Source organism: Puma concolor, chromosome E1 (genome assembly GCF_028749965.1).
Source record: "Puma concolor isolate L17-30 chromosome E1, mPumCon1.1.hap2, whole genome shotgun sequence".
NCBI classification, from domain to species: Eukaryota; Metazoa; Chordata; class Mammalia; order Carnivora; family Felidae; genus Puma; species Puma concolor.
Genome location: NC_141680.1, coordinates 41,864,653 through 41,883,452, shown reverse-complemented (window position 1 = coordinate 41,883,452; position 18,800 = coordinate 41,864,653). Strand labels below are relative to the sequence as shown.

The window sequence follows — 18,800 nt, the reverse complement described above, 5'->3', positions numbered from 1 at the left end:
TCCAAAACTACTTATCTGTTTCACGCCTGCACAGGGAAAGTTTTAATTCCCACATCAGCTTGATAGGTTGTATTTTCGTCTTAATTCAGTTTAAAATACTTTAATTTCTTATTTGATGTCTCCCTTGACCCATGGGTAATTAAAAAGTGTCTATTCAGTTTCCAAACACCAAAATCAATTTGGAAGTTAGGTTTCTTTTTCATTGTTCTGGCCCGGTGTTGTTCTCCAATGTTTATACAGGAAACTTTCATCTCTCTTCTGTTACTTTGCTTCGAAAGGAGCGTGGATATTTATTTTCCCTCATATTTGAGGAGAGTCAGCTTCCAGGGGCAGATTCCTACCTTTGATTTACCTTTACCTGAAGACTATATATGGGATGGTCCTGGCATTCAAGGCTTCCCACAACCTGGACTAAATGCAACTTTCCAGTGCTGGCAAATGTGTGTTCATTATAAGATCAGCATAGCTAGACTATTTTCCATTTCCCAGACTTGTTTGATTCTGTTCATTTTGGTCTCTATGAGAGATGCTGTCTCCCTCAACCCCTCCTGGAAACCATTATCAGAAACACAGTTTCAATGTTCCCTGTTCCATGAAGTCTTTCTAGTCACTCAGTGTTTTCTCTTCTAAAATCTATGCAACTTTTTTTTTTTAACACCCTCTCTTATTGCCTTTATAATATTAAGGTCATTTACTTTCTTATTCCCCTTACTAAAAATCTAACCCCCTCCCTCCAAGCAAGCTAAGCCATGTCCCACATTGGACACTCCATACACATCCCCTGACACAAACTAATTGTGATTTGATTTTCTTTCCTCAATGTGCCTGATTACTATCTTAGACTTTGCCATGATGGGAACATTTGGAGGCCAGGAAAAGAATATAGAATGGGAGAGACTTTGGGGGGATATTGGGAGTCTCTGGGTCTTGATGATCTCACAGAGATAAGCTGACTGAGGGGAAAGGGACATAAACCACAGAATGCAGGCCACTTGGAGAAGACCTCGTTTTCTCTGTATTCTAGGACCCTGCAGTGAGGGGGAAGCTTCCTGTGTGGGTGAAGGCCTCTTTCATGAGCTCATTAACTCTTTATGAGAGACAAAATCACTGACTAATAGAGTGATTGTATGAGAATCAATATAAATATTAATGAGGAAAATGCCTATTTTCTTGCACCAACACCCACTACAAGCCTATATAAGTTCTGGAGGAGAAGGAAGGCTTCATCTTTAAGCAAATCCAACTGCGGGCAAAGCACGAGCCTGGCCTATACACCATGACTTCTACTCATTGTGATTCTCTCCTCGGTGGACAGGTTTCAGAGCCCACGGCTGCCTCCCTGTGCCTCTCCGCCACCCTGGCACATGCCAACCGGGTGCGTGTGGGGGCAACGCCTCTGGGCCGACCCAGCGTCTGTGTGCCCTACAGCTGTCAAACCGCTTGCCCCTTGCCAGGGACCCGCGACATTCCCGGCAACATCGGAGTGTGTGAGAACTATGGGGAAGGCGCCCCGATTGGCCACGAGAAGGTGACCATGCAGTTCCTGAACGACCGCCTGGCCAACTACCTGGAGAAGGTGCGCCAGCTGGAGCGGGAGAACGCGGAGCTGGAGACCAAGATCCGAGACTCGAGCAAATGCCATGAGTCCAGCGTGTGTCCAGACTACCAGTCCTACTTCCGGACCATCGAGGAGCTCCAGCAGAAGGTGAGGTCTGTGGTGCTCCAGGTCAGGGGTTGGTAAACTATGTCCCCATTTGGCCTACTGACTGATTTTGTAAATAAAGTTTTATTGGTACACAGCCATGCTCATTCATTAATGCATTGTATATGGCTGCTTTTGTGCTATAATGGCAGAGTTGAGTAGTTGTGACAGAGATTCATGGCCTTCAAAGCCTTAAATATTTACTGTTTTGCCCTTTACAGAAAAAGATTACTGATACTTGCATAGAATTTTGAGGGCCTGGATTGACAGTGGAAACAGCCATAGCTGAAATTTCTTTCTTTCTTTCTTTCTTTCTTTCTTTCTTTCTTTCTTTCTTTCTTTCTTTCTTTCTTCCTTCTTTCTTTTTCTCTCTTTCTCTCTCTCTTTCTTTCTTTCTTTCTTTTTCTTTCTTCTTTTTTCTTTCTCTTTCTTTCTTTCTCTCTTTCTTTCTTTCTTCTTTTTTATTTCTTTCTCTCTTCCTTTTTCTTTCTTTCTTGTTGATTGTGGGAAGAGAATCTCTTGAGTGGAGGTGAATGGGAACATATAAAAGACGAGATGTAGGATTTGGCTCTCCAGGATTTATGTTTACTTAGTCTCAGTCCTTACAAATCTAACATTGTAGTTGCAAAAGCAGTGCAATGTAATTTCTGGCATGGCACAAGGTAGAATGTTGTAATGTCATTCATGAGCCAGTATATGGCCATTCAGTAGCATTGGTCTCTTCTGCATATCTGCTGTCCCCTTTGTAGGTCAATGCAATGCTTCTTAAGAGCCTACATCTTAGTTTTGGAGATGGGGAGACAAAGAATGTCAGAATAGGGGCCAAAAAACCTGGATAGATTCACAGAAGACCTTTGGGGAGGTTGGCCAACCAACATGAGGGACTTCTTAAGAACAGGTTCCCTGGGGCGCCTGAGTGGCTCAGTCGGTTAAGCGTCTGGCGTTGGCTCAGGTCACGATCTTGCAGTTTGTGGGTTCGAGCCCCATGTTGGGCTCTGTGCTGACAGCTCAGAGCCTGGAGCCTGCTTTGGATTCTGTGTCTCCCTCTCTCTGCCCCTTCCCTGCTCATGCTCTGTCTCTCTCTGTCTCTCAAAAATAAATAAACATTAAAAAATTATGTATAGAAAAAAAGAACAGGTCCCGCTTTATGTAAACCTTTCATATCCAGCCCATTGTTCCGTGGCCTAGATTTCAGATCTTGTTTATATCAGGGGAAGCATCACAGCTGGAGAAATAAAATTGAGTCTCTGTCAAATGTTCGGTTTGCTACTCCTTTCTATCTCCCAGTTCCTTCGGCCGTACGCCTTCAGCCTCTGCCAAGCATCTTCTTGCACACCACCCCCCGTCCTGCACCACACCAGGATCTCTTATGTGTTGGGAGTTTGCGCTGTCCCAAGGTGATGCTGTGAATCTTAGCCAATGGAACGTCTTTTGACCTGAGGCCATTGATGGTTCTGGAGGTAGTGAATTACTGAGCCTGCTTTCTCTCCCCAGATCCTGTGCATCAAATCTGAGAACAACAGGCTGGTTGTGCAAATAGACAACGCCAAGCTGGCTGCAGATGACTTCAGGACCAAGTGAGTTGGGGTAGGGCACGCAGAGGGAGGAGTCAGGGGCCTCCCTGACTTCTTCGGTCTTGTGATACAGCCGGCGTCAGAGATGTAATTGACCAAGATCCCAGACGGACAGTTACAGCAGGAGAAAACACAGAGCCTTATGCCTGAGACTTTGAAAGAACACTCACCCTGCTCCTCAGTTGTTTCGCTTTTACAGTTCACAACTGTTGAGAAGGCATCTTGCTGCTACTGTTGCAAGAACCTGGGGAGGCAGGCAGAGCAGTGGTGGCCTCATCTTTGTGAGGATACAGAAGCACAGGGCCCTGAAGCGACCTGTCTGAAGTCACGTGGCTCCTGAGTGCTAGAACTGGAGCTTGGCCCCGCATTCCCTACCCCGAGGCCATTTCCTACCAAATTCTGATGCCTCCGGGAGGATGTTTCCACACTGCAGCCCGACCAATTTGTAAGCACTGGTAACTCATGACAGAAATCATGCTTCAGTCTATGATGGGAGGCATGTGAAGATCAAAAGGTTTATGCCACCTGAGAAGGTCCAACCTGGGAATAGGAAGGGGCATTGTGTTTTACTCTTTTTTTTTTTTTTTTTTTTTTTTTCAGGGCCCTGTAGAAGTCTCACTCCTCTGGAGCTAAAGAAAGCCATTTCCATCCTCCTATTTTGGCATTTGGCTTCTAATCCGAGAGAGAACCCAGGTTCTGTCTCAGTAGGGGACGGGGATGAGGAGGGTCTGCAGGGGTCACCTGGCGTGGCAACTGCCTGGTGTGATTCGGCTGCCTCCCCTTTGGCCACCAGCCCACCCTGGCACTCTCAGTACCGGCCACTCTGCCAGGCTTGTCCTAGGTGCTCAGGGTCACATGCATGGGGAACACCCATTGCTGGCCGGGCTGGGCGTGTAGCCACATAGGAAATGCCGACTGCCAGTGTCCTGGGGCCCCTCTGCTCTCTAACCTTGATTTCTGTACGTGCCCTGCTAAAGGTACCAGACGGAGCACTCCCTCCGCCAGCTGGGGGAGGCCGACGTCTGCGGCCTGCGCAGGGCCCTGGACGACCTCACACTCGCCAAGTGTGACCTGGAGGCGCAGCTGGAGTCCCTGAAGGAGGAGCTGCTCTGCCTGAAGAAGAACCACGAGCAGGTGCATGGCCTTTTGCGTGAGACTTTCTGCGGCGGGGGGGGGGGGGGGGGGGAATTCACGCTCATTTGGGGGAAGAAATGAAGCTCTTCGTCCTGTTCAGGATGGAAGTTCTGCAGGCTCTGCCTCATGGTTAAGCCTCACGAGCTATGGAGGTGAGCTCCTGCTTTGGTGGGGGCCCGCTCTTCCTCCGCAGCCTCTGCGAGTTATAGGGCTGGTGCCGTAGGTGACTCTCCCTCGGAGGGGCACAGGGAAATCACTGGGGGGCGGGGGAGGGACAGGAAGTGGGGGACGAGGCTTTGGGTGGAGGGCAGGGGGGGGGGTCCCACGAATGGGATGTCCTCCTCCTGTGCCCACAGGAAGTCCACATCCTGAGGGGCCAGCTGGGGGACAAGCTCCAGATTAAGCTGGACGCGGAGCCCACCGTGGACCTGAGCAGGGTGCTGGACGAGATGCGGTGCCACTATGAGGCCATGATGCAGACCAGCCGCAATGACGTGGAGCAGTGGTTCCAAGATCAGGTGAGGGTGCCGCCTCGGAATAGGGAGGGCCCCCCAGCTTCCACCTGGGCAGGGGGGTGATGTGATGTCTCTGTGCCCTTGTGCTTCAGTCCGAGAGCATCAGCAAGCAGGACATGTCCTGCTCTGAGGAGCTGCAGTGCTGCCAGTCGGAGATCCTGGAGTTGAGGCGTACGGTGAACGCCCTGGAGGTGGAGCTTCAGGCCCAGCACACGCTGGTGAGCCCCTCTGTACGCCTGGCAGACCCGGCTTGGCTCCCACGCCCAAGGGCACTTCCGGGTCAGGACGTGCCTCCCTTGAATACAGACCAGGACATGGCTCAAACCTTGACTTTCTCATAGATGTGGAGGCTGAGGGCATGAACATTCACCCAGGGGAGGGAGGCTCTGCAAACTTCTCCTGAGGGTCTCCAGTGACGAGCAATAGCACGATGTTCGTTCTTCCAGCTGACGGCCTGCTAATGGGACCCAGAATGTTCTCTGGGCCTGGGCAGTGCCTTGGGGTGTCAAGGTCTTACCGAAGAGGCTGAGGGCTGCGTTCAATGACTTCCCACCTGCTTCCCCCTTTCGTGTTACAGAAGGACTGTCTGCAGAACTCCCTGTGTGAGTCGGATGCACGCTTCGGCACCGAGCTGGCCCAGATGCAGATCCTGATCCGCGACGTGGAGGAGCAGCTGTCTGAGATCCGGGCTGACCTGGAGCGGCAGAACCAGGAGTACCAGGTGCTGCTGGACGTCAAGGCCCGGCTGGAGGGCGAGATCAACACGTACCGGAAACTTCTGGAGAGCGAGGATCGCAAGTACGTGCCCTGACGTTCGTGTCAATGTCGGGTGTGAAAGCAGAGACCTCCCATGGGAGTGATTTGAAAGGAGGAGCGGCATTGCCGACCACATCTCTGGGGACAGACTTGGTACCCGGTAAACCTGGTGAGCTGCCTGGATGTGGAGGAGGGCCCGTGGGAACTTTTCGGCTCACGCCTTCCATTTTGCTGACCACGTTCCCAGATGCCAGTCACTGCCACAGGGGAGGGAGAGAGGTGCTGACATACTGGAGAGCTCAGTGCATTTAGGTTTTGCTAAACTCCTTGGAGGAAGTATTCCGGTAACAGGGAATCTTCATACTCAACGTTAAAATATATTGCTAAGGGCACTTGCAGCCATTGTCTCATTTTGTCCTTCCATTGCACTGTGAGAAAGGTAAGGGGGCTACACACTCCCCTTTAAGCAATAAAGGACAAGGCTACGGGCTGTGTGTAAATCTGGAGGGCAGCTGACGCCCAGCCTGCTCTCGCCCGGCCAGCCTTTCTGCCTTTCTCCGCCGTGCGTGTTCCTTCACCTGTGGCAGGAGGCTCAGGTTTTGCACGTGGCCCCCTGAGCTCCCGTCCCAGCTCCACAGTGGGCTCCAACCACATCACTACCCTGTCTTTAGGCCTGGCAGGACCTCTGAGCTCTAAAATCCCCTTTGGCGTTTCCGATGCTAAAGCGCATACTTTTTGTCTTTCATGCCCCGTCTCACGCCAATGTTTGAAACACCTTTTCTTTCTCCGTAGGCTGCCTTGCAACCCTTGTGCAACCCCGGCCTCCAGGACGCCCTGCCCGGCCCCTGTGGCCTCTGGGCCCTGCTCTCCCTGCCTTTCCGGGCCTCCTCCTCCTTGGGCCTCCTGTGCCTCCCGCTCATCGTCTCGATGCTGACGTTCCCCTCAGCTTGAGGGATCGGGGGATGGGGAATGTCTGCAGCCCCGCCGGCCCCCTTCTGCGGGCCTGCCCCCTCCCCCAGCCCCTACCCTCCCAGGTCTTGCCCCCTCAGCCTGGCCCGGCTGCAGACTGACGACGCCAGGCAGCGCTTCTCTGCTGATGGGCTGTCTGGTCCAGCGGCTCAGCCCTCGCCCCTGGATTTGTGCTTCCTCTCTCCTCTCTTCTGTGGCCTCACAGTCTGAGATATGGTAGGGAAACTTTTTGCTAATAAACTTCAGTTCCGCAGCATGAAGAGCCCAGGGCCTGTGGCCAAGGTCTCCATGCCGTGCCAAGAGGTGTCCTGGAGCCCGCTGATGGAAGCAGGGGCTGGGGCTCCCTCACCAGAGGGCTTCTGGGAGATGGCAAAGCCAGCAAGGACCGCAGTTGAAAACAGGACTGCGGCAGAATGGCACAGTTGAGAGACACCCAGCTGTATCTGGGTATCTAAAGCCTGATTCACAGAGCTTTAAAATACACACAACAGATATCGCCCCTTGCCTTCCACCTCTTGTCAGGATGAAGCCTCTGGTCCTTGTGCAAAGGAAAAGCTCAGGTTCGAGGTTCTGCCCAGACCCCCTAGAAGACTCCATTTAAAGTTAGCTTTTGTGCTCACATGCCCATGGGGAGCATGCCCTTGGTGAGGCTTTATGGATCTTGGGATGCAGCGTCCCACACAAACCCTGCAAAGAGGGGAGCGGCGGGTGGCTGAATCAAGACTTGAACTCTGGTTTCTTTGAATCAGGCCCAAACCCTGCACTCTGAAAGCTTTGAAAGGAAAAGGATTAAACACGAGGGCATTTAGGGTGGCAGATCTAAGAGTAGAGTCCCCCAGTTTACTTGGGGACTTTTAGGAAAGGCAAATTTTTGGATCCCACCTCAGACTTTCTGAATAAGCAGTCCAGTTTGTTGAGCCTTCCAGATGATTCTATGTATACTCAAATTTGAGAACCACTGGGTTAGGGGGTTTATTTTGGGACTGAGCCCCTTACAGGCCAGGTATATCCCAGGAGGAGTTGGCCACAGGCTCCTGATAGAGCCCATGTGTGAGGAAGGCTTCATCCGATCAAGATCGTGACTTTCCCCTCCATGCTGTGAAATGCTGAATGTGTTAAATGATGGCAATTTCTGAGCCTGTTAGGCTATCAGTTGAGAAAAGGCCAAACTGACCCATCCAAGCTCCCCCACAGGTTCCACCAGAAAGCCCTTGGGCAGCTGCCTGGCTTGGGTCTTCTGGGCAGTAGACACATGAACCAGAAGCTCCATGTTTAGGCAGCCATGGCCGGGAACAGCGTGTCTCCAGAAAGCAGTGTCAGAGCTGGCCAAAGTTGGGAAGCAGTGAGCTCCCCATCACTGGAGGCATTCAAACAGGGCCCTTACAGCCACCTTGTGGGGACGTTGAGAGGTTACTCAGGTATCTGATGGGGCTGGATGAGATGGTTGCAGAGGGTCTTCTAGCCCCAAATTCTATGACTTCCTGCGGTCTAGGTCTTATTCATCAGTGAGATTATAGATGTTAAAGTGGAGCTGGTTCTTATCTTCCCTCTGCTGCCTGAGCAAGTTGCATCAGAGTAGCCTGTTGAGAAATTTACAAAGTCCAGCCCATCTCAGTGCAGAAGGGACCACAGTCCCAAGCCCCAAGGGCCGAGAGATCTTAAGCCAGGGGCTGGTTGGTGTGCCTCCAACTGCTGTCAAGTCCAGAATCCTACCTGTTGGCCACTGTCTGTGTGGACAGGACTGATTTGCCTGGGAGGCATCAGGACTTCCATCATAGGGAATCTGGAAGGGTCAGAGGTGGTCACACCCTTTCCTCCCTTCCCCTCTACTGGGCCTCTGCTCTTTCTCCCAAGTTGTACAGCATACAGGTGACACATCTCTGAGGGTAGGTCCCAATAAGAAAAAAACCAGTCTTGATAAGTCTTAATTTAGCACCTGGCCCAAATGCCTTCACCACTTCCTTTGTACTTAAATAGCTCCTTTCATCCAATAAGTTCAAAGCTGTCTAACAAAATAAACCCACTTATTCCTGCATCAAGACAGGGTAGGTAAGCACTGTTCTTCCCTTTTAAGGAGAGGGAGAGGAGGTGAGTCATTGAGGGACTGAGTGGTTGAGGGATTCGTCAGGTGACATGAAATGAGTCAGTGATGCCCCAGGTAATTGACCTGTGTTTGTTAAGTTCACATCCCTGTCATTTATAATTAAAAGATGAGCTTTGATGAGACATTGTTGGTGTGTGTGTGTATGTGGTGTGTATGTGTGTGTGAAGTGGTTTGGGTTCCTGGGAACAAATACTGGGTGGAGGGATCACTGTGCTTGGGGAAGTGTGAAGAGCTTCCCTGGAAACCAAACAGTCCCTCGTTACCACCATCACCACCACCATCAGCACTGAAGCTCACATTCATCCAGCTCTTTCCATGAGCCGCACACTGATCTAAGTTACAGATACATTTAAGCATATAGACTCATATAATCCCCATTTTGGAGTGACAAACCATGGCTCAGAGAGGGTAAGTAACATGCCCAGGGTCACACAGCTGGTAGGCAGTGAAGCCAGGATTCAGATCCAAGCAGTCTACCTCCAGCAATTGTGCTGGTTAACCCCTGTGCTTCACGGAAGCCAAGTTTCTGGTTGGGTTGTGTCTGCAGGATGACAGAACCATAATCACCCCATTGTCTCGATTCCTTTTCCTTGAGGGAAACGAGAGAGTGTTTACGCTAGAGGAGCCACTGTTGAGAATTTCTGCCACAAAGGGCCGTGCAAGAGATAAAAGGGGCAGCTCGTTTCAAAATAGCCTGAGAACCCTGGCAATTGTAATGACTGGGAATCACTAAAGAAGGTCAACTCACCCCCTGCCATTGCTAAAAACACTCTGTCTACTGGGGAAGAAGAGAAGAGAAACAGGCAAACTTGCTTGTATGTCTATTGCTTTACCACCATTAAAGCTCACTTTCACCCAGGCTGTCCAATTTGAAATCCCCCAAACTCCTGGGAGATGCAGAGCAGGCTCCACAGTCCCCATTTTGCAGGGAGAGAAGTTCGGGGTTAGGGAGGGAAATGAGCCAAGGAGTCTCACAGGTGGTCTCTCACTCAAGCCCACCACCTGGCCCTGCACCCAACTGCGAAGGGCTTTGCTAGTGGTACATCTGCATAAAACTGCCCGTTCAGACCCGCTGTCTGATGTTGGGGTGAGGTGGGTCACAGGGATCTTATAGGACCTGGGAGTTTCCCCAGGGAGAATTTTCTTGGTGTTTACTCCCATCCTACAGCGTCCTCACCCAACCCCATTTCAGACAGAGTGCTTCTGGGCTTCGGCTGTCCCCTGGCCTTCTCCAGCCCAGGCTCCCCATTTATGCTGGATTTTGTACCGAAAGTCTCTTGCTTGCCTCTCCCTTATCCCTGTCTGGTTGCCGGATCCCAAACACATGCCTCGGTCATCCACACGGGCCCCCAAAGGTCCCCCGCCGAGATGCCTGTGCCCTGCAGTAGATGCCTCTCGTCCCCTGGGTGGTAGACTTGTGTTGTGCTCACCAGTAGGTTCACACATCATCTCCATTTCCCTCCACGAATCTCAGGCCCTTTGACACTTCCTCTTTCACTTGCTTGCTTTAGCATTGCCTCTCTTCTTTCTGTGTCCTCGGAAACCACTTCCATCTGCTTGGAAACTCACCCCAAAATCATGGAGCCTCTGTGGAGGCAGGCACGCCACTGAACTGTGGTCTCCCAAGCAACAAGAACCACATATCAAAAAAACCCTAATGACCACCCAGTGGAAGAAAGGGTCTTAAAGGGATTAGGGTTCGATTGAGGCCACTTGTTTGAATTCTACTTCTGAGTCGCCTCACTACCAAGTCTCCTTCGGGATACAGATAAATAACCTGAAATGGCCTCATTCCTCCTCTTGGGGCAGAGAATCAGAAAATGGTCCAAATGGCCCAACCGGAGGTTGGGGCAGGAACAGGTATGGGAAGAACTGGAGGGAGAAGGAAGAAACTCTTGGAGGGAAGGGCCCAATTATATCTCCTACATTAAAGTTCGTTGTGGGCTGCCTGTCCGCTCCGCAGGACCGAGGGCTCACAGAGGATGGTACCGTGTCATCTCCCCACTGTCTCCGCGTCCCCATCCTCAGTTCTGGGGCTGTGCCAGGCACTTGGCAGATGTTCAGTAAATGACAGCCTCCCTTGATGTCCTATATGCAGTCTCTTAGTTACGTTAAATACACACATATTTCCAGATACGTCCATCTCACACCTCTTAAATATCTCACCTCCTTACTTTCTTGTTGCTTTTGATATATTTTGGGGGGACCCATATTAGCCTGAATTGCTCACAAAAACACAATCCTTTACCAGAGCTATGATTCTTCTGTTTCAAGGTAGCCCCGTGCCCAGCACGGAGAAGCCGCGCGATAAATGTTTTGAATAAAATTTATCTAAATAAAGAAAGTGGGGTTGATAGTCCCTTGACCACTCAATTTCTCTTTGAACGAATACAATTTGTGGATATTTCAATTAGGAAATCAAGACAGTACACGAAGTCTGCTCCCAACCTGTGTAAAGTCTTGAAGACCTTATAACGCCCACGTCCCCTTTCCCCACTAGTTCAAAAAGCAAATTCACCCAAGCCTACTGATATTTTGAAAACACTGCAAGACAGAGGCTAGATTTACAAGGGACGGCAACATTATGTCCACTCACCTGTCACTCCATCTGTGGCCCCGGCCATTTCACCTGTGGGGCAACCAGCAGGGGAAAAAAGGAATCTCCGCTTGTAACCTGTACTTTCCTGCGTCTCTGTGTGGCTGCCGATTGGCCGTGACCCGAAGCCAGTACAGGTATGATCTCCTCTGCCCCTTTCTCCGTTTCTCCTGTCCACACTCCGTACTCATTCAGGAACAGGTAACGTTGTCCCCTTTTGACCTTATGCTGCCTGGTATAGGCAACGCCGTATTTCTCAGCCACATATAAATCTCAGACTGCATCATGGAGGTGATGCTCTGGTCTGGGCACCTTGGAAAATGTCACTGCTTTTGGAGGCCTCAGAGGCTGTGGTCCCGTGTCTGTAGATCTTTCCTGAATCATCTCGATTTATATCATGCAGGACACTCGGCAGGGTGGGCCAGTCTTCTGACCGTAGATTTGGTTGCATTGGCTACTTCTCAGCTTTGTACTGTCTGGGATCACTCACTGGAAGGTGGGCTAGCTTTGTCTGAGCAGCATGAGCCCGTGTGGTTCCGAGGATTCTTCTGGTTTTCTCCTGGCCTCTTCTGTGTGTTCTTATCTCTTATTCAACATCGTGCTCTCAGTTTCCATTCCTCTGATCTCTTGGCACTCTATGCAAATTCTAGTTTTGGTGTTTTTGTGTTGTTGTTGTTGTTGTCGACCCAATTCTTGAATCTTCTCATTGGACAAAGCCCCCATGAGGCTGCACTGGTCAATCAATGGATGCGACCAAAAAGCTTGAAGAGGTGCTGCCATTGGTCTGTGTTCAGGCGCAAGTCTCCGTGGATAGGGAGGGAGGCAGGATTGGGGAACAGCTTCAGGCTGGAAAGACAGGGCTCTGGAGCAGGCTGACAAGAGTCAGGAAGCAGGAGGCCTGTGCTGTGCCCTATGGGTAAATGTTCATAAGTCTGATTGATAGGCGTTTCCATCTGTCCCAAGCCCAGCCGAAGCGAGAAAGGAGCTCCTTACACCTAGACTTGCGTCCTGCCTCTGGAAAGTCTCTGTAATGCCTGCCTCAGGACTCACCTATTTCTGCCCCTTTAATTGCCTTGGAGGAAAACAAAGAAATTTTGGTTTTATTATAAGTCCGGGGCTTCTTTGTAGTGTGGTGGGACTTTCCATCAGAATAGCATTATAATAAGCGGCGAAATAATGACCTTGGAGGGGGTAGATGAAGGACCTTTTATCTGAGACCCAAGCGCCATGCCACAAGAATCTCATCATGAAAGCTTGCTGGAGGGAAGGACTCCAATAACCTGTCAATAAAACTGCCACTCTGGCTGGCAGCCAAAGCCACAGTGGAAGTTGAGATGCTGCTACCCAAGATGCGGGTGGTACCCCCATGGTGCCTATAATTACGCAACCTTTATATAGTCAGAACTTTGGCCACCCCATTCCTCAGACCTTCTGGTGCCTTCCCTCAGCTCCCAAATCAACCCTGCATGACTCCAAACTTGCTATGCCAAATCTTCTTCTTCTATGCCTGAGCAGTTTCTGTCTTGGTGCCCAAGTCTTTGGACTCAATGACACCACCACGGAGCCCTCCTTGGTACCTTTTAATGCTTGGTTCTCAAACCAGATTGCGTGTAACCCAGTAAGGCTGGAGATGGGAGCCCAGGACAGGATGGGTGTATGTTGATTTTGCTCAGAGGATGGGGCCAAACCTTAGAAAGTTTAACTGGAAATTGTAAAACTGTTTGTTTGTTTTTAATGTTAAAGCCCACATAGGTATACGATGGAATATAAGGCCTATTCACATGAGGTTTTAAGATGAACTTCAAAGTTTTCATGCTTGAGGAGGCTCCTTCGGGTGCTCTCTTGACTTTCTCGATTATCTGCTCACCTTAGTCTAATACAATGGACATTTCGATGGTAAGGTGTCATAAGAAATGCCTTTTTCCTGTCCACATCTGCCTGAGATGCTTTTTCTGGGTAGTTTAAATACACGTATATGGGTCTCTCAGCCCTCCTTCCAAATGATCTCTTCCTCCAGAGCCTTCCCTGTTCTTAAGCTAATTGTCAGAGCCTCTTCCTTTAAAAATTCCTCTACAGTCCCTGCACATGATATATAGGAGGCATTCCCCAAAAAGCTGCCCATTCTTTTCAGCCATGACCGAACTCAGTCCTTATCCACCCCAAGGCTTCCAAGGCTTGGGATGCTGCAGCATAGAAGAATTCTTCTCTGAAAGCAGATAGAAAGGGAGTTCACTGCAACTTTTGCTTCGACTCAATCCCAGTCCCTCCCTAGAAATGCCAGGTGGGCCAGGAAATGAGTCTGAATATGGGTTTACAGGATCACACAAGACAGAGGAATGTCATTGGATGGACCAACTCCCTATTAACAAGGGCAGATACCTGCACCAGACTGTGTGGCCTCTTTCAAGATCTACCACAAAACTCTGACTTTATGGGTATACCTCCTGAAGAGGAGTCCTGACTTAGCAAGAAGCCCAAGTAAAGAATTTTATGGGATAAGGGACTCTTCTGAGGAAGGCAAATAACAGACTGACTGAGGGAAGGGCATTTGAAAACCAGTGAAGACATAGAAAGAAAAAAGACATTACATACCACGTCCACACCCTCTGCGGAGGGAATATAAGTGCTTCCCAGAGGAAGGAAATCCACAAGCTCCCTGGAGAACTTGGACTCTGTGTTCAGCCAGGTGTCTTGCTCCCTCCAGCACCATGCCTTACAACTGCTGCCTTCCCAACCTGAGCTTTCGCTCCACCTGCTCCTCCCGGCCCTGTGTGCCCCCCAGCTGCCACACCTGTACCCTGCCCGGGGCCTGCAACATCCCCGCCAACGTGGGCAACTGTGGCTGGTTCTGCGAGGGCTCCTTCAATGGCAACGAGAAGGAGACCATGCAGTTCCTGAACGACCGCCTGGCCAGCTACCTGGAGAAGGTGCGCCAGCTGGAACGGGAGAACGCGGAGCTGGAGACCAGGATCCGGGAACGGTGCCAGCAGCAGGAGCCCTTCGTGTGCCCCAGCTACCAGTCCTACTTCCGGACCATCGAGGAGCTCCAGCAGAAGGTGAAGGTCTTTGCTGTTATCTCTGAGCAAGAGGAGTTTGCTGTGATTCTCAGTCTGTAGTAGAGCAGTGTGTCTGTCTCTTGCTTCTATGTGACCGTGATTCTTGCTTCCCCCTTTATCTTTGAAATAGCTTTCGAAGCCATTTTAAAGAAGTTGCTGGTTTCATCCTTATTTTCAGTCCTCACTAAGCAGTCTCTCATTCTCCAGGTCCTGTGCACCAAGTCTGAGAACGCAAGGTTGGTGGTGCAGATTGACAATGCCAAGCTGGCCGCAGATGATTTCAGAACCAAGTAAGTTGTTCAGAATTCACACTGGTGTCCACCCCTTTTGTTTAACCTCTGGTTAAAGGAAAGGGATTTCCATAGCTTTACCGAGCAGCAGTTCCCATCCATTGGTGGTGAGACATTCTACAGAGATTGAGGGGAATCAAGCAAAGGAATCACAAAAATAGATGAGGACTCAGATCAATCTGTTTATTTTTGGATCAATATTTGTTCTGGACTGAGCCTCCAGAACCCTCTGTCTCTTGGGTCTACTCATTGCAGAAAGTGGGAAGACTAAGCGAATGGGGTTATCAAAGATCATTCCTGTGAGTCTTGAATGTTTGCTGGTCACTGCTCTGACCTTGTCCTTGTGCAGGTACGAGACGGAGCTGGGCTTGCGGCAGCTGGTGGAGTCGGACATCAACGGCCTGCGCAGGATCCTGGATGAGCTGACTCTGTGCAAGGCTGACCTGGAGGCCCAGGTGGAGTCCCTGAAGGAGGAGCTGCTGAGCCTCAAGAAGAACCACGAGGAGGTGAGACTGGACATGAGAAATGAAGAAACCTGGTTCAGCCTCAGGTTGACTTGAGTGATTTGGAGTGGCAGAATGCAGAACACGAGGTTGAGGTTGACTTTATAGTTTTCCTTTAAAGACACCAAAACTTCATGATGTGTGAAAAAAATGGAAAGATGAAACCTCTCCATGTTCCCAGAGAAGATGTACTTTCACTCAAAACTGGTGCATCATGGGAATTTCCCAGTGCTCCCCCATCGGCTTGTGATTGGTTACTGAGTTGCAGAAAGAGTCTCAGCATTGCTTTATTCATGCTGTGCAAAGTCATTTCTCTCCCCAAAGGTCACCAAGTCAAGCCGGTGAATCTGAGCCTCCACTCTTCCAAAGTCTTGGTGCAAAAGGAGCCAAGGCTCCTCCTATTCTCTCCTGGAGGGGTCACGCCATCATCTTATTGGCTGGCCAGAATTGTTTGCTATACGATCTGAAATTGTATGGCCAATTCTTTGCATTATGAAGTCTTATGCAAACAATCTGGAAACTGGGAAAGTTAGGCATTAGTCCATCTTTTGGTGGCATTTGAGCAAATCCTTGGGAATTCTTTTTGAATCCAAGTACAGGGCACAGTCCTGTGAGGAGGGAGCTGTTCCACATGGAGCACAGAGCACATTGCCTTGAGCTGTCACAGACTGCTCCACTCAAGGTCTCTTTCCCAAGGAAATAGACTAATGGGGCTTCAACAAGCAAAGTCCATTCTTCATTGAGGAGAGTCACTCTTGCCTTTTCTGCATCCACAGGAAGTCAACACCCTGCGCTGCCAGATCGGAGACCGCCTCAACGTGGAGGTGGACGCGGCCCCCACCGTGGACCTGAACCGCGTGCTCAACGAGACCAGGAGCCAATATGAGGCCCTGGTGGAGACCAACCGCAGGGACGTGGAGGAATGGTTCACCACCCAGGTGGGCATCTCGGCACGCGGCCGCCCGGGCCCCTCGGCCCCTCGCGGCCCTTGAGGCAGGGTCTCACCCTGTCTCGTCCCCTGTGCTGTTTCAGACCGAGGAGCTGAACAAGCAGGTGGTGTCCAGCTCGGAGCAGCTGCAGTCCTATCAGGCGGAGATCATCGAGCTGAGACGCACGGTCAACGCCCTGGAGATCGAGCTGCAGGCCCAGCACAACCTGGTGGGTGTCGCTCGGGGTGCTGCCCACCCTCTCCTCACCTGGTGAAGCCTGTGACTTCTCTGGAGTCCCATGGCGGTGCCCCGAGAAGCGGCTCTGTGACATTCCGTATGTTCCCCACACAGAGGGACTCCCTGGAGAACACGTTGACGGAGACCGAGGCGCGCTACAGCGCCCAGCTGGGCCAGGTGCAGTGCATGATCACCAACGTGGAGTCCCAGCTGGCCGAGATCCGGGCTGACCTGGAGCGGCAGAACCAGGAGTACCAGGTGCTGCTGGACGTGCGGGCCCGGCTGGAGTGCGAGATCAACACGTACCGGGGCCTGCTGGAGAGTGAGGACTGCAAGTGAGTGGCCAGCTGGAGGGATCCGATGAAGCCATGCTCACAGGGGCATGGTTCTCATTTGACCGCGGGCAAAGAACACACACTTTCAAAAGGAAATCATGCCTCCACCCCAGGCATGATCAAACAGAACTCAGCAAACACAATATGGCCATCATTCAAAATACAGGGAAGCACTAACTGTTTGAGGCACACACTGAAATTGTACAGCCAATTCTTTGCATTCTCCTGTGATCACACAGATATGAGATCTATGCGATTGCTCACACATTACAAGACCGTATTGCGCAGAGGGAGCATTTGCATACACTGCCTTATCTGACCTTGCAGTTGCCGCCAAGCAGGTTGGATCAGGATTCTCCCCATTCTGTAGGTGAAGAGAAGCTAAGGTGACTTTCCCAAGATCGCTAGCTAGGAATGGACAGTGTGGGGAGTCAAAGGTTCTGGAGTTTCTGTCTAGCGCTTTGGGCACTGTATGGTGGGAAGACCAGGAGGGGTCTGATAGGGAGCTTTGCAGCAGGGAAGCTTGTGGCCTTCTCTGTTATAGGTCAGGCCAAATCCCACAGGCAATTCCACTCTTGGGGTCTCTCTTGTGTGTACCACGAGCCCCCCTCAATTCACCTTTCCACATGGTTCTTTTTCTCCAGGCTGCCCTGCAACCCTTGTGCCACAACAAATGCGTGCGGATCCGCCGGGTCCTGCGTCTCTAATTCCTGCGCCCCCTGCACGCCCTGTGTCCCCCGCCCACGCTGTGGGCCCTGCAACTCCTTCATGCGCTAGAGCCCAGGGGCTACCAGAGGAGCAAGGAGGCCGGGCCCACGGTTCCAGAGCTTTGACCCGGCACTGGTTCATTCGAGAAAAAAGGGCAGAAAACACAGTTTGCGTGGCTGGAGCTGCCCCAGTAAGGCAGCCACGAAACTCACCCCACCTACTGCAGACCATTCCTTGCCCACCCTTTCCTTCATGGAGGTGTGTTCTTTCTTCACTTGCCCAGAGAATCCTCGCAAGTGCCAGGGCCTTCCCTTGTAACCTGCTAATAAACTTGATTTCCCTGGCAAAGCAGACACCTTTCTCATTGGTATTCATTTGTTTCACCGCGCCCATCACTTGAGCACTCTATAAAAAGCCACTTGAAAGTCAGGCTACATAATGGCCTGACTCTTGGAAACCAGAGCCGTTCTCTGCCTGGCGGGCAGACGGCTGGCCCGGCGCCCTGGACGCCTGGGTGAGGCAGACTGACAGGAGGGAGGGCAGGACAGCTGCCATGAGGTGGCCCCCACCTTCCCCTGACCATTCTTGGATGTTCCCCACTCTCCTCTCGAGACTTGGATGTCTCCCAGAGCTGATTGCATCTAAATCCGAAGTGCAGAGGCAGGAGTGGGGGCTAGAAAGAGGCTCTGGAAAGTTCATCTTTTCTCAGCAGGAGGCTTCAGGTCCAGTGCTGTATGATCTGGGGGCTGGTGGCTGGAGCATTCCAAGCAGCCTCAGGGACACCCAGCAAAGGAATGCTCTGGCTTGCCTGCCTGCCGTGTTCAGGACATCCCCCTTCTGCATAGGTGGGTCATTATCAGCCTGGGCTCCAGCAGCTCACTTCCCCTCCCAGCTCTGGGGCTTAGAGACCTCCTCACTCTTCATCTGAGACTTCTGCCTTTCTCAATCCAGCACCTGTTGAATACTTACCCTGTACACACCCTGGATGGTGGGGAAGGGAGAGACATACGGAGAAAGACATTTTTAAAAAAACATTTATTCATTTTTAGAGAGAGAGAGAGAGAGCATGAGCAGGAGAGGGGCAGAGAGAGAGAGGGAGACACAGAATCTGAAGCAGACTCCAGGCTCTGAGCTGTCAACACAGAGCCAGACTTGGGCTCAAACTCACGAACCACGAGATCATGACCTGAGCTGAAGTCAGACGCTTAACCAACTGAGCCACCCAGGCGCCCCAACAACTTGTTTAAAGGGATAAAACTAGTCCCTAAGTAGGGCTATTATAAGGCATTATCCCCAAACACCGAATATGCAGGCTTGTGCTGCAAACAAAACTCTGAGTACTGGAAGTGACATCAGTGTTCATCAAGAAAGGCTTGAACTTGAATCTTTAAC

General features: G+C 51.0%; 2 protein-coding genes across 2 annotated transcripts; both read left to right on the top strand.

Annotated features, from left to right (window-relative positions):
• Positions 1–1,242: 1,242 nt before the first annotated feature.
• LOC112854014 (keratin, type I cuticular Ha7-like) lies at positions 1,243–8,876 on the top strand. The gene is made up of 7 exons (XM_086687298.1): positions 1,243–1,705; positions 3,197–3,279; positions 4,254–4,410; positions 4,767–4,928; positions 5,018–5,143; positions 5,503–5,723; positions 6,474–8,876. The coding sequence occupies exons 1-7, from the start codon at positions 1,277–1,279 to the stop codon at positions 6,613–6,615; spliced, it is 1,320 nt and encodes a 439-aa protein (XP_086543424.1). The 5' UTR covers positions 1,243–1,276; the 3' UTR covers positions 6,616–8,876.
• Positions 8,877–13,953: 5,077 nt separating this feature from the next.
• Positions 13,954–17,761, top strand: LOC112854207 (keratin, type I cuticular Ha3-I). The gene is made up of 7 exons (XM_025917675.2): positions 13,954–14,406; positions 14,614–14,696; positions 15,046–15,202; positions 15,976–16,137; positions 16,232–16,357; positions 16,480–16,700; positions 17,345–17,761. Exons 1-7 carry the CDS (start codon positions 14,059–14,061, stop codon positions 17,475–17,477), a joined length of 1,230 nt encoding a protein of 409 aa, XP_025773460.1. The 5' UTR covers positions 13,954–14,058; the 3' UTR covers positions 17,478–17,761.
• Positions 17,762–18,800: the final 1,039 nt, after the last annotated feature.